Raw genomic sequence first — 12,474 nt, forward strand, 5'->3', positions numbered from 1 at the left:
ACAGAGTAAAGTACGTTTTGTTCATCCATTTCCTCGTTTTTTTATCCCACTCTCTAAGCTGCAGCTGGTGGTAGAGTGACCGGCAGTTAAAGATCTCCAACCGAGCAGCACAGAAATGTCTGTGACAGTGATTATTATCCATATAGTTATTATGTTAGCTATCTGCCAGTCCTCTGGCACTACACCTTTTTCTAACAAATTATTAAATATATGAAGTAATGCCTCTGCTATCTCTTCCCTAGATTCTTTTAAAATGCGCGGATGCAATCCATCCGGTACTTATCTTCTTTGAGTTTGATTAATTTATTTAATATATCTAGGCCTAGAAATTCAGTAAGGCGCTGCCAGCTTTGCGGCCAGTTACCGCCCAAAGAGGGCTTCTGCGCCAATAGAGGAGTTTGCGCTGATATTCAGCGCAGCGGTAATGGCGGCGGTAGCCGTTAGCGCTGCGCCGGCACCGATGACGTCATCGGTGTGCGCAGTGCCCCGCTACCGCCCCGCTACCGGCCCCCATATTGAGTTGCGGCCGCCTCTTCCGCAGCGGCCGCAAACAGCGATCAGAAAACGGGGCCGTACTGTAGCCTTAGTGGGGCGCTTTAAGGTGGAGGTGCGGCCGGCCGCTTTTTCGGCAGCCGCCTGCCCGCACCTCCTTCCCCGGCCTCCTCCACCACCCCCCCCCCCCCCGCGGCATTGCCAGCTGCTTTCCGCGAACCCGGCACTTCTCCGTGGTGCCGGGCTCATTTGCCGGCACTATCCAGCGGCGATCTCCCCGTTGCAGGCACCTCCCCCTAAGAGAAGGAGGAGGCCTGCAGTACCGCAGCCTGCCGCTCCACAGCGGGTGGCGCAGCGGCGCCTAGAGCGCTGAAATTCAGTTTCAGCGCCCCAAGCGGGGGCGGGCACACCCTGGAATAGCGCCCGGTTCCGACTTGGGGTGCAAAAACTGAATATCTGACGGTCGCAACTGGCTCCGCGCTCAGCGCTAACTTTTGGGCGCACGCCAGCTGGCGGGCCCAAAGTGAATTTCTAGGCCCTACTCTTTTAATTTTAAACTCACTTATCTCATTACTAATCTCATCATCCAATGTCATGTGCATCTGTTCTATCTCCCTGGTAAATACTGAAGCAAAATTATCATTTAATATTTCTGCCATCTATCTGTCGTTACCTGTGGTATTATCCTGTCTATCCCTTAATGGCCCTATTCCCATCACAACCTTCCTTTTTTTATTGATGTGCCTGTAAAATATTTCACTATTTTGTTTTATGTTCCTTGATAATTTTATTTCATAGTTCCTCTTTGCCTTTCTAATAGTTTTTTTGACTTCTCTCCTAATCTCTTCATATTCTCCCTTGCTGTCTATGTACTTAATGTATGCCTCTTTCCTTACCCTCAATTGTTTCCTCATGGCTTTATTCATCCTCGGAGTCTCATTAGTTATTAGTTTGTTCTTTCCTTTTAGCGGAATATATTGTTCCTGCACTCTGTTAAACACCATTTTAAATGTTTCCCATTGCTGTTCTACATCATTGTTTGCCAATATTGTTGCCCATTTTATTTTCCCAAGTTCTATTCTCAGCCCTTCAAAATCAGCTTTTCTACAATCTATTCCCCTGGTTTTCATCATACTTATGTCCTTCTCAGTTTTCATCTTAAGGCATATTATATTATGGTCACTATTGCTTGGATGTTCCCCTACTTTTACTTCTCTTATCTGCTCTGGTTCATTCTCCATTACTAGATCCAATAGTGAATCCTCCCTTGGGCTGTTTACATATAGAAAGGAGTCCTGTACACATAATAGGAACTCCATTCCCTTATCCCCTTTACCTTCTGTCCAGTTAATATTGGGGTAGTTGAAATCCCCCATGATTATTATTCTATGTTTTTTACTCATTTACCTAATTTGTCTGCATATTTTTTCCTCCACCTCCCTTCCACTATTATGTGGTCTGTAGATTACACCTATCAGTGTGATTGATCCTTTATTATCTTTTATCTCTATCCATATGGATTCTATTTTTGTCTTGCTGATAGCTGCGCCACTTTTTTCTACTGCCATTATGTTATTCCTAATAAGTGCAGCTACTCCACCTCCCCCTTTTCCCTCTCTATCTTTTCTAAATATGTTATACCCTGCAATGTTTAATTCCCAGTCCTGATTTTTTTGTAGCTATGTCTCAGTAATCCCTACTATGTCTGGTTCCTCGCAATGCATGATTGCCTCCAGCTCCCCTGTTTAATTACGGACGCTGTGTGCATTGCTGTACAGACAGTTTAACTCATTTTTAATAGGATTTCCTCTCGCTTTATGTTTAGCCATTCTTTTAGACTCCTGTTCTGTAACTATTTATTCCCTTGCCATCAATGTCCTCCCTTACTTTATTCTTTCCTATGCTCTCTTTTCCTGTTCTAATTATAATTAGACTGGTTGCATTTCTTGTAGATCCCTCCCCCATCTTACTAGTTTAAAGCATTTGCCACGCCCCTATCTACCCTATCCGCTAGGACGCAGGCACCATTCTGGTTCAAGTGGAGCCCGTCCCATCGGTACAGCTCCTTCCTGTCCCAGAACTGGTGCCAGTGTCCCATGAAAAGGAAGCCCTCTTTCCCATGCCAGCCCTTTAGCCAGATGTTAATTCTCCTGACCTGTCTGCTTCTATGCCAATTTGTATGTGGCTTGGGCAATAAACCAGAAATGATTACCCTCGAGGTCCTGCTTTTTAATTTAGAGCCTAACTCCTGATACTCTTTCAGCAGGACCTCCTCTCTGCTCCTACCTATGTCGTTTGTTCCAACATGGACCACGACAACTGGATTTACCCCCTCCTTTTCCAAGTTCCTCTCCAGCCACCATGAGATATCCCTTAGGATGGCAACACACCCTTTGGATTTCTCGTTCTTGGTTGCAGAGGACGCTATCTATCCTCCTAATTATATAGAATCCCCTATCACTACTACGTTTCTATTCTGCTCTTCCCCCGCCCCCCCATGGACAGCCTTCTGAGCCACGGTGGCCTTGATCTGCATTGTGGCTGTCCTCCCTGTAGTCTTTCTCCTTGTCCTCACAGGTAGCGAGTACTTCGCACCTATTGGACAGGGCCGGTATCTGTGGGACCTCCTCTCAACCTCTTCTAAATACCTGCTACCTGGCTTCCTAGCAGTCACACCCTCTCCTTCCTGCTCCTGTGCTTTCCTCTGGAGTGTGACTGTATTCTGGATAAAACTGTGTACAAATTCCTCCCCCTCCCTTATGTGTCGGAGTATCTACAACTCGCACTCCAGCTCAATGACTCTGAGCTGGAGAGATTTGAGATGGAGACATCTCCTGCAGAGGTTTTCGCTCGGGAGAGTCTCGCTGTCCACAAACTCCCACATACTGCAATCCAGACACACAACCTGCCCTGCCGTATCTTAGTCTAGCCTTATTTTATTTATATAATTAGTTAAGGTCTTTATTCAATGATTATTTATAGTTATATTAATTAGTTTAACTAATTAAACTATAAATTTAATACAGTACTTTGTAGTTTCCTGCACCTAGTTTAAACCACTGTTCTGGATTAGAGAGAAGAGAGAAATAAAAACCAACCAATCACCTACCTGATGTCCTGTGACGTCACTCGTTTTTTTGGAAATCGTCGAAGGTTCGGCCGCCGCTGATACCGCCTCCAATTAGGTCCGCGCTGCCTGGTCTCCTGCTGTTTAAATACCGCCGCCGCTGATACTGCCTCCAATTAGGTCCGCGCTGCCTGGTCTCCCGCTGTCTTAAGTACCGCCGCCGCTGATACCGCCTCCAATTCAGTCCGCACTGCCTGGTCTCCCGCTGTTTTAAGTACTGCCACCGCTGATACTGCCTCCAATTAGGATCCTAATTATGTGCAATTATAGGGCACCAAGATTTTAATTTTCCAGATGTTTGCCTCAGGAGAACGCTCATTTCCAGGGCCTCCCTTTCAGGTGGGAGGCAGAGAAGGTCCTGAGTGAACTTCAGTAAACGATGTAGGAAGGGCTTTTCCTGCACTCGCACCTCACTTTAGTTATTGTCAGCCCATTGGCCGCCTAAGTGGAAAGGCATCTGAAATATTTAAGTGTTGGGACTCGCACTGGGACCCCTTCAGATGGGAAGGTCCGCAGGGGAGCAGGGGCAGTCTCAAGAACCCAAAAGAAAAGTTTTTTTCTAATGCCTTTCAGCTTCCCTTTCCCTCCCCATGATGATCTTATGACACTACGACCTTCTGGGACAGCAGCAGTTAGAAGGTCCCAAGGCTGAGGCCTGCAACTGCAGTACACTTTCCTCTCCCATGTGCCAGCACTAGGCATTTCTGGAGCAGGCCTGAACTGGGGTACCTCTGAGCCATGTTGATGGACCATGACAGAAAATAGCTGTCCCCGCTCCTCTCGCTCCTCCTCCCCAAGACCTGGACGCGAACAGTGTACTTTTGGCTCCTGCTGGGGCAGTGAGGGGCAGAGAGGGCCAGGAAAAATAGGCACTTTAATATTCAGCTCCATTTCCTACACCTTATTCACTCGTAGCTAGAATCTAGTTGCTGCAAACTCCACGTTATGTGCCCATTAATGAAGTCCAACCCTGCTCTCAGTCTCAGCCCAATGTCTCAGGTCGAGTATGCTGCAGTAATATTAAAGGGTGTTACCTACCTTGCTTTACCAGTCTCCAGGGAGTGAAGAAAGTCTGGTGCAGGAGCAGGTTTTTGTACTCGGGGTGCTCCTGGTAGTCTTCACCAAGGCGGAACAGTGTTGGCTGAATGGTGAGATGTCCGAATCGGAGAGCTGCCGTTGAGAAAACATTGGCAATACTGGGATCTACAAATTCATCATAGCCTCTGTAAGCTGGTAAATATTTCTCTGTTGCATCCGTCCCGATTATCAGGGGAACATAGTCTCTGTGATTTATTATCTGCAGCAGTGAGAAAAGTCACCATTCAGTGTAGTTTGATCTAAAAACAATCAACTCAAAAGGGATCAGTAAATGTTCTGTTAGACAAAGATCTCTTCACCTCTGTGCATTGGCTACAGGTCTGGCCCAGACAGAGGGATTCAAGGCTTCTGCCACTGCTGGGGTCTGGGAGTGAGTGACAGAAAATTGCCCTTTCACCCTGGGACCTGGGCTAGTAATGGAGTTCAGAAAGCAATAATCCGGTACCAGAAGTCTCAATTAATAGGTTGTCTCCATTCATGCCCCGGTAAGTGGGTCTCATGTAGACCAACCTTTTACCTCAGCAAAAAGATATCACCTGAGTACAACAGGCCACCCGACCCCAGAACAGGGGCACCCCACTGTCTGACCCCAGAACAGGGGCACCCCACTGTCTGACCCCAGAACAGGAGCACCCCACTGTCTGACCCCAGAACAGGGGCACCGCACTCTCTGACCCCAGGACAGGGGCACCGCACTGTCTGACCCCAGGACAGGGGCACCCCACTGTCTGACCCCAGAACAGGGGCACTCCACTGCCTGACCCCAGAACAGGGGCACCTCACAGTCTGACCCCAGAACAGGGGCACCCCACTGTCTGACCCCAGAACAGGGGCACTCCACTGTCTGACCCCAGAACAGGGGCACCTCACAGTCTGACCCCAGAACAGGGGCACCCCACTGTCTGACCCCAGAACAGGGGCACCCCACTGTCTGACCCCAGAACAGGGGCACCCCACTGTCTGACCCCAGAACAGGGGCACCCCACTGTCTGACCCCAGAACAGGGGCACCCCACTGTCTGACCCCAGAACAGGGGCACCCCACTGTCTGACCCCAGAACAGGGGCACCCCACTGTCTGACCCCAGAACAGGGGCACCCCACTGTCTGACCCTAGAACAGGGACGCCCCACCCTCTGTCCACTTCAATGCCCTTCCCTGGTAGATTAATCCACAACTCCATTAATCATTTTGTGAATAAGTTTCACCTCACTGCCCTTCTTACTCTTAACTTTTTTGTTTTTAACTTGCATCTCCTGGGATTGAACCTTTCAGCATAATGAGCAACTTGCCTGGATCAGGTTTACCAATTCCCTTCATAATTTTTATCTCGGTCACCTTGAAATGTCTTTTTCACCAAAGAAAATAAATTTAACTTCCTTAGTCTTTCCTCAAGACACAGCCAGAATCCTCTTTATTGTTCCCTCTATACCTTCTTCCTATGATCAGGTGACCATAGACCTCACTATGGAGTCAGACCAACACCTTATACAACAATATAAAGGGACTGAAAAGATAACAGGGTTTGATCAAAAAAATGGCAAACGCAATCCTCAGTGAAACCAATCTCAGTCACTGAGTAAAGCATGTCCTTATATTTTGGTTTATTTGTTCTTGGGATGTGGGTAATACTGGCATGGCAGTATTTATTGCCTATCCCTAGTTTCACTGGGGACAGTAAGAGTCAACCACTTAGTGTGGGACTGGCGTCACATGTAGGCCAGACCTGGTAAGGGTGACTGGATGCTTTCCTGAAGTTTGGGTTTGAAAAAAAACAAAATCTGGTATTTGTAGTGTATGTACCTTTAAGGGGAGAACTACTTTTTACAGCTCCTGTATACTGTAGTACCGGCAGTGACCACACCTGTATATAACCCTGAGTAGGGATCTGTACTGCTTAGTTTTAGAGCAACCCTCATCCAGTAAACACCTGTTGATTGTTATCTGCAGCCTCTGTCGATTATTTGAAGGACACACTACCTAAAGATATTCAGATTTAACATTGGCGACGAGTCGTTTCGAACCTACCTGCAACTCTGAAGAAGAAGGCCGATTCCACCAGTGCGGGCGTCAACCATCCAGGGAGAACATGAGCATCGCAGAGGAGGCTGTAGAGAGCTGGGCTTGGTTCTCCAGCCGCGCCGATCCAGCGCAGCGGGCTGGCAGCAGATACGTCGCAGACCCTTCCCGGACAGCGGCGGCGGGAGCCGACCGACAGCACAGAAAAAGACCGAGCAGCGTCGACGGGTAAGAGAGAGGGTAAAGCGCACAGGGCACAGCCGGGGTTGAAGACCAAGCGGCGCCGAAGAGAGAGGGGGAAACGCGCAGAGCGTGGCCGGTGTTCAAGGGCTGAGCAGCGTCCGCGGGGGAAGAAAAGAAGGGAGAGTGCGGGAGAAGCCATTTTTAGCCAGTCTAACCACACCCAGGGATGCCGAAGAGTGGCAGTGTCACAGCGTTCGAAAATGAAGTCGAAGATTGGGCGACATATATAGAGTGCATAGAGGTGTACTGCAAGGCAAATGAGGTGCCAGATGCCAGCAAAGCACTGGTATTGTTGAATTCCATGGGTGCAAAAACGTACGGCTTACTGCGAAACCTAGTAACCCCAGAGAAGCCAGTGGAAAAGGATATTGAAAGCACAGTGGCAATCCTACAGGACCACTTAAACCCCACACCGCTGCTGATAACAGAAAGATTTAAGTTCCACAAAAGGAACCAGCATTAAGACGAAAGTAATGCTGAGTATTTAACGGAACTGCGCAAGCTATCGAAACACTGCCAGTTTGGAATGGGACTAGCAGATACTTTAAGGGAAAAGTTTGTGTGTGGGCTTCAAAGTGAAAGAACCCAGAAACGGCTTCTATCAGAAAAGGATCTTATGCTGGACAAGGCTTTCAGCATGGCAGTATCACACGAAGCAGTCACTCGGGGCGCTGCAGAGATACAACAGAGACCGCAAGAATATGGCACAAATGAAATGTCATATGGAACAGGGAAGTGTTATCGCTGCGGCAGAACAACACACGACCATAAGGATTGTTGGTTTAAGGACCAAGTGTGCAGACAGTGTGGAGAAGTAGGACACATAGCAAGAGTCTGCAGGTCAGGAAAGAAAACCAGCAGCAAGAAATCTCCACAGGAGAAGTACAAAAAGGTACATAAGGTGACGGAGAGTAGTTCATACGAACAGAAAAGTGATACAGACTCCGGAAGCAAGGAGCTGGGTTGTCTGAAACTACATAATGTAATCAAAATGGAGGATCACCAAACTATCTGGGTCACGCTCAAGATAGACGGAGTCCAAGTGAAAATGGAATTGGACACAGGATCAGCCCTAACAGTCATAAACCAAAGGGACTACAAGCGGCTATTCTCACATATACCCTTGAGAGATACAGAGATTGTCTTGAAGACGTACACGGGGCAAAAAGTCTACCCCAAAGGAAAAATAAGGGTGAACGTGATATACAACGGCAAGGAAACACCAAAAATGGACCTATATGTATTGCCAGATGGAGGACCACCACTACTAGGATGTGAATGGATCCGGAAGATACAGTTAGATTGGCATGCCATACAAGCACTGACGGTAGATGCCAAAAAGGATGACGACGTCACACCTGGATGACTGTCAAAAATGCTAACTGACGCAAAAGAAGTGTTCCAGGAGGGACTTGGAACACTAAAAGGCATAACAGCGACGATCAAAATAGAGGAAAATGCAAGCTCAAAGTTTTTTAAGGCCAGTCCGGTGCCTTATGCGATCCGCCCAGCCGTCGAAACAGAGCTGGAAGGTTTGGAACATTCTGGAGTACTGTCCAAAGTTGACTGGAGCGAGTGGGCTACACCCATCATTCCTGTAATGAAGAGGTCGTTGAGTAATACGCCTGGGGAACCAAAGAAGATTCGCATCTGTGGGGACTTTAAGGTGACAGTGAACCCAGTCCTTCACACGGTACAATATCCGCTTCTGCGGATTGAAGATATTTTCGCCTCGCTATCTGGAGTAAAACGTTTCACTAAGATTGATCTGGCCCAGGCGTACCTGCAAATGGAGGTAGAAGAAGCCTCGAAACAGTACCTCACGATCAACACTCATAAAGGTCTCTACCAAAAGAATTGGCTAGTGTTCGGGGTAGCATCAGCTCCGGCTATTTGGCAAAGGGCAATGGATCAAGTCCTGCAAGGGATTCCAGGGACCCAGTGTTATTTGGACGACATCCTGGTTACGGGCGAAAATGACAGTGATCACCTCGCCAACCTAGAGCAGGTGCTCACTAGATTGAAGGAATATGGGCTCCGAGCTAATCGCCACAAATGCGAGTTTTTCCAGAAGCAGATCTCGTATTATGGCCACGTTATTGATGAAGAGGGGTTACATAAGTCCCCTGAAAAGATTGAGGCAGTAGTCAAGGCTCCAGCACCGGAAAATGTGTCACAACTGAGGTCGTTCCTCGGGCTGGTGAACTACTACCATAAGTTCTTGCCGAATTTGTCTACAGTACTACACCCACTGAACACCCTACTGCAAACGGGGGTACCATGGAAGTGGAATGACGAATGTAAACGGGCTTTCCAGAAGTGCAAAGAATTGATCACATCAAAAGAGGTGTTGGCTCATTTCAACCCAGCAGTACCAATTCGGTTGGCATGTGATGCATCACCCTATGGTATTGGAGCGGTGCTGTCGCACAAATTCCCGGACGGCTCAGAGAGGCCAGTAGCCTTTGCGTCTCGGTCACTAACCTCAGCCGAGCGTAACTACACCCAGATTGACAGGGAGGCCCTCAGCCTAGTGTGGGGAGTGAAAAAGTTCAACCACTATCTGCACGGGCAGAAGTTCACCTTGCTGACTGACCACCAACCACTGGTCTCCATCTTTAATCCAAAGAAGGGCGTTCCGGTGATGACTGTGCAACGGCTACAAAGATGGTCCCTTTTTCTAGGGGCGAACCAATATGAAATAGAGTATAAGGGCACAAAACAGCATGGAAACGCTGATGGGCTATCACGCCTGCCGCTGCCTACTGCGGAGGAAGCACCAGCAGTGGACGCTGTCGAAATATTTTATTCGTCTATAATTGAACGCTTGCCAGTAACTAACGCGGATATAGAGAAGGAGACCCAAAATGATCCGACACTGTCTCGGGTATATGATTTGACGGTGAAGGGATGGCTAACACATGGCGACTCACTGTTGCCAGCATTCTCATCTAGAAGAGAACAGCTGTCAGTATGCCAGGGGACCTTGATGTGTGGATCCCGAGTGGTAATTCCACCCAAGTTAAGGAAGAGAGTGCTCAATGGGCTTCACGAAGGCCATCTGGGAATGGTGAAAATGAAAAGCCTTGCTAGGGCTTATGTGTGGTGGCCGGGGATCGATCAGCAAATCGAGGACCTGACAAAGAGCTGCTCAGGATGCCAGAAGGTCCAAAATGCACCACCACATGCCCCTCTACACCCATGGGAGTGGCCCTCATCGCCATGGCAATGGGTGCATATTGATTTTGCTGGTCCATTCATGGACTCAATGTTTTTAATAGCCGTGGATGCGCACTCGAAATGGCCTGAGGTGATCAAAATGTCCTCCACCACCACGGAGAAAACGATTGCAGTCCTATGGACCATATTTGCCAGGAACGGCTTGCCAGAGCAGATTTGCTCTGATAACAGACCACAGTTTGTGTCCGAAGAGTTTCGGAAATTTATGAAAAGGAATGGGGTAAGGCATTATACATCCGCCCCGTATCATCCAGCCACAAATGGATTGGCTGAGAGGTTCGTACAAACCTTTAAAAAGGCAGTAAGGGCCATGTGCGATGACGACATTCCACTGCAGCATAAGGTGGACAATTTCCTGTTAGCCTACAGAAATGCGACACACGCAGTTACCAACCAGACTCCGGACATGATGTTCTGAGATCTCGTCTGGATTTGCTCAGACCAAATGTACGAAGAAATGTTGAGAATAAGCAATTCCAGCACATCAATGAGAAGCCGACAAGGAGCTTCAATGTAGGGCAACCAGTCTTGGCCCGCAACTACCGAACAGAGAAATGGCAACCAGGAATGATATGCACACGGCAGGGGCCACTAATGTACACAGTGGATGTTGGGGAGAACATTGTGAGACGCCATGTCGACCAGATCCTAGCGTCACAGGAACGAGTCAACCCCATGTCTCGCGTACCTGGTAATGAACCCGACATACAGGTAGCATCTACCCCAGAAACAGTAGTATCGGAAGCTGATGAACCAACCGACGACAGGGGGCCAGAATCGCCTCCGCACCAAGAGCAAGACACTCAGGAAAGGCGTTATCCAGAAAGGATCAGGAAGCCGCCCCAAAGACTGAATTTATAAATGGTCTATTTTCAGTTAATGTTGCATGTTAAAAGTGTTAATTGTTAAATGAATGTTATGGTACTGTTAATCTAAAAGGGGAGGAATTGTAGTGTATGTACCTTTAAGGGGAGAACTACTTTTTACAGCTCCTGTATACTGTAGTACCGGCAGTGACCACACCTGTATATATCCCTGAGTAGGGATCTGTACTGCTTAGTTTTAGAGCAACCCTCATCCAGTAAACACCTGTTGATTGTTATCTGCAGCCTCTGTCGATTATTTGAAGGACACACTACCTAAAGATATTCAGATTTAACAGTATTAGCCACAAATGACCAGATTTATTGAATTCAATTTCACAACTTGTTATGGTGAGATTTGACGTTAGTCAGTCAGTAGCATAACCACTAGTTTACCAGTGACATTTTCTCTCTACCTGTTGAAAAGCTCCCATGATTTTTCTCGCTTCTTGGTAGGTCGTATCTCCACTCCAGTGCGGATTCAGTCTCTTCAGCTCTTTCGCTATGCGATTGTGTTCCCGTAGAAATAATGTATGGAATGATAACAGCCCCAGCTGTTCGTTCACACGTACATCACCTGTGGTGAAAATGATTGGTGTTGACAAGTGTTACCTTCACTTGTGTTGCCTGGCAATTGTGTGGCGTGAATGTTTCTTGCCATTTACCAGCCCTCTCAATAACGTCTGTCTATTGCTTACTTTTCATTCCCCTCAAAAGGGTGCTTCTACTCTCATTTCTCCATAATACTTACTATCATTGGGTCCATAAATGAAGATTATAAGAACATAAGAAATAGGAGCAGGAGTAGTCCATTTGGCCCCTGCTCCGCCATTTAATGAGATCATGGCTGATCTGATCTTGGGATCAGCTCCATTTCCCTGCCCACTCCCCATAACCCATCACTCCCTTATTGTTCAAAAATCTGTCTATCTCCACCTTAAATATATTCAATGACCCAGCCCCTCCACAGCTCTCTGGGGCAGAGAATTCCACAGATTTACGACCCTCTGAGAGAAGAAATTCCTCCTCATCTCAGTTTTAAATGGGCGACCCCTTATTCTAAAACTGTGCCTCCAAGTTCTAGATTTCCCCACGAGGGGAAACATCCTCTCTGCATCTACTTTGTCGAGCCCCCTCAGTATCTTATATGTTTCAATAAGATCACCTCTCATTCTTCTAAATTCCAATGAGTATAGGCCCAAACTGCTCAACCTTTCTTCATAAGTCAACCCCTTCATCTCAGGAATCAACCTTGTGAACCTTCTCTGAACTGCCTCCAATGCAAGTGTATCCTTCCTTAAATAAGGAGACCAAAACTGTACGCAGTACTCTAGGTGTGGTCTCACCAAACCCTTTACAGTTGTAGCAGGACTTCCCTGCTTTTATACTCCAGC

General features: G+C 47.5%; 1 protein-coding gene across 1 annotated transcript in view; it reads right to left on the bottom strand.

The window, feature by feature from the left end:
* Nucleotides 1–12,474, bottom strand: part of LOC147102157 (eosinophil peroxidase-like) — a 46,040-nt gene that overhangs the window by 16,279 nt on the left and 17,287 nt on the right. Inside the window, exons 8-9 of the mRNA XM_085965095.1 lie at nt 11,497–11,657; nt 4,658–4,916 (exon numbers count right to left, since the gene is read on the bottom strand). Of these exons, the coding sequence (XP_085821221.1) occupies nt 4,658–4,916; nt 11,497–11,657 (420 nt within the window). The remainder of the gene's footprint in view (nt 1–4,657; nt 4,917–11,496; nt 11,658–12,474) is intronic.

The sequence above is a fragment of the Somniosus microcephalus genome, chromosome 22 (genome assembly GCF_052327205.1).
Source record: "Somniosus microcephalus isolate GS21.2 chromosome 22, FLI_Smic_1.0, whole genome shotgun sequence".
In the NCBI taxonomy this organism is placed as follows: domain Eukaryota; kingdom Metazoa; phylum Chordata; class Chondrichthyes; order Squaliformes; family Somniosidae; genus Somniosus; species Somniosus microcephalus.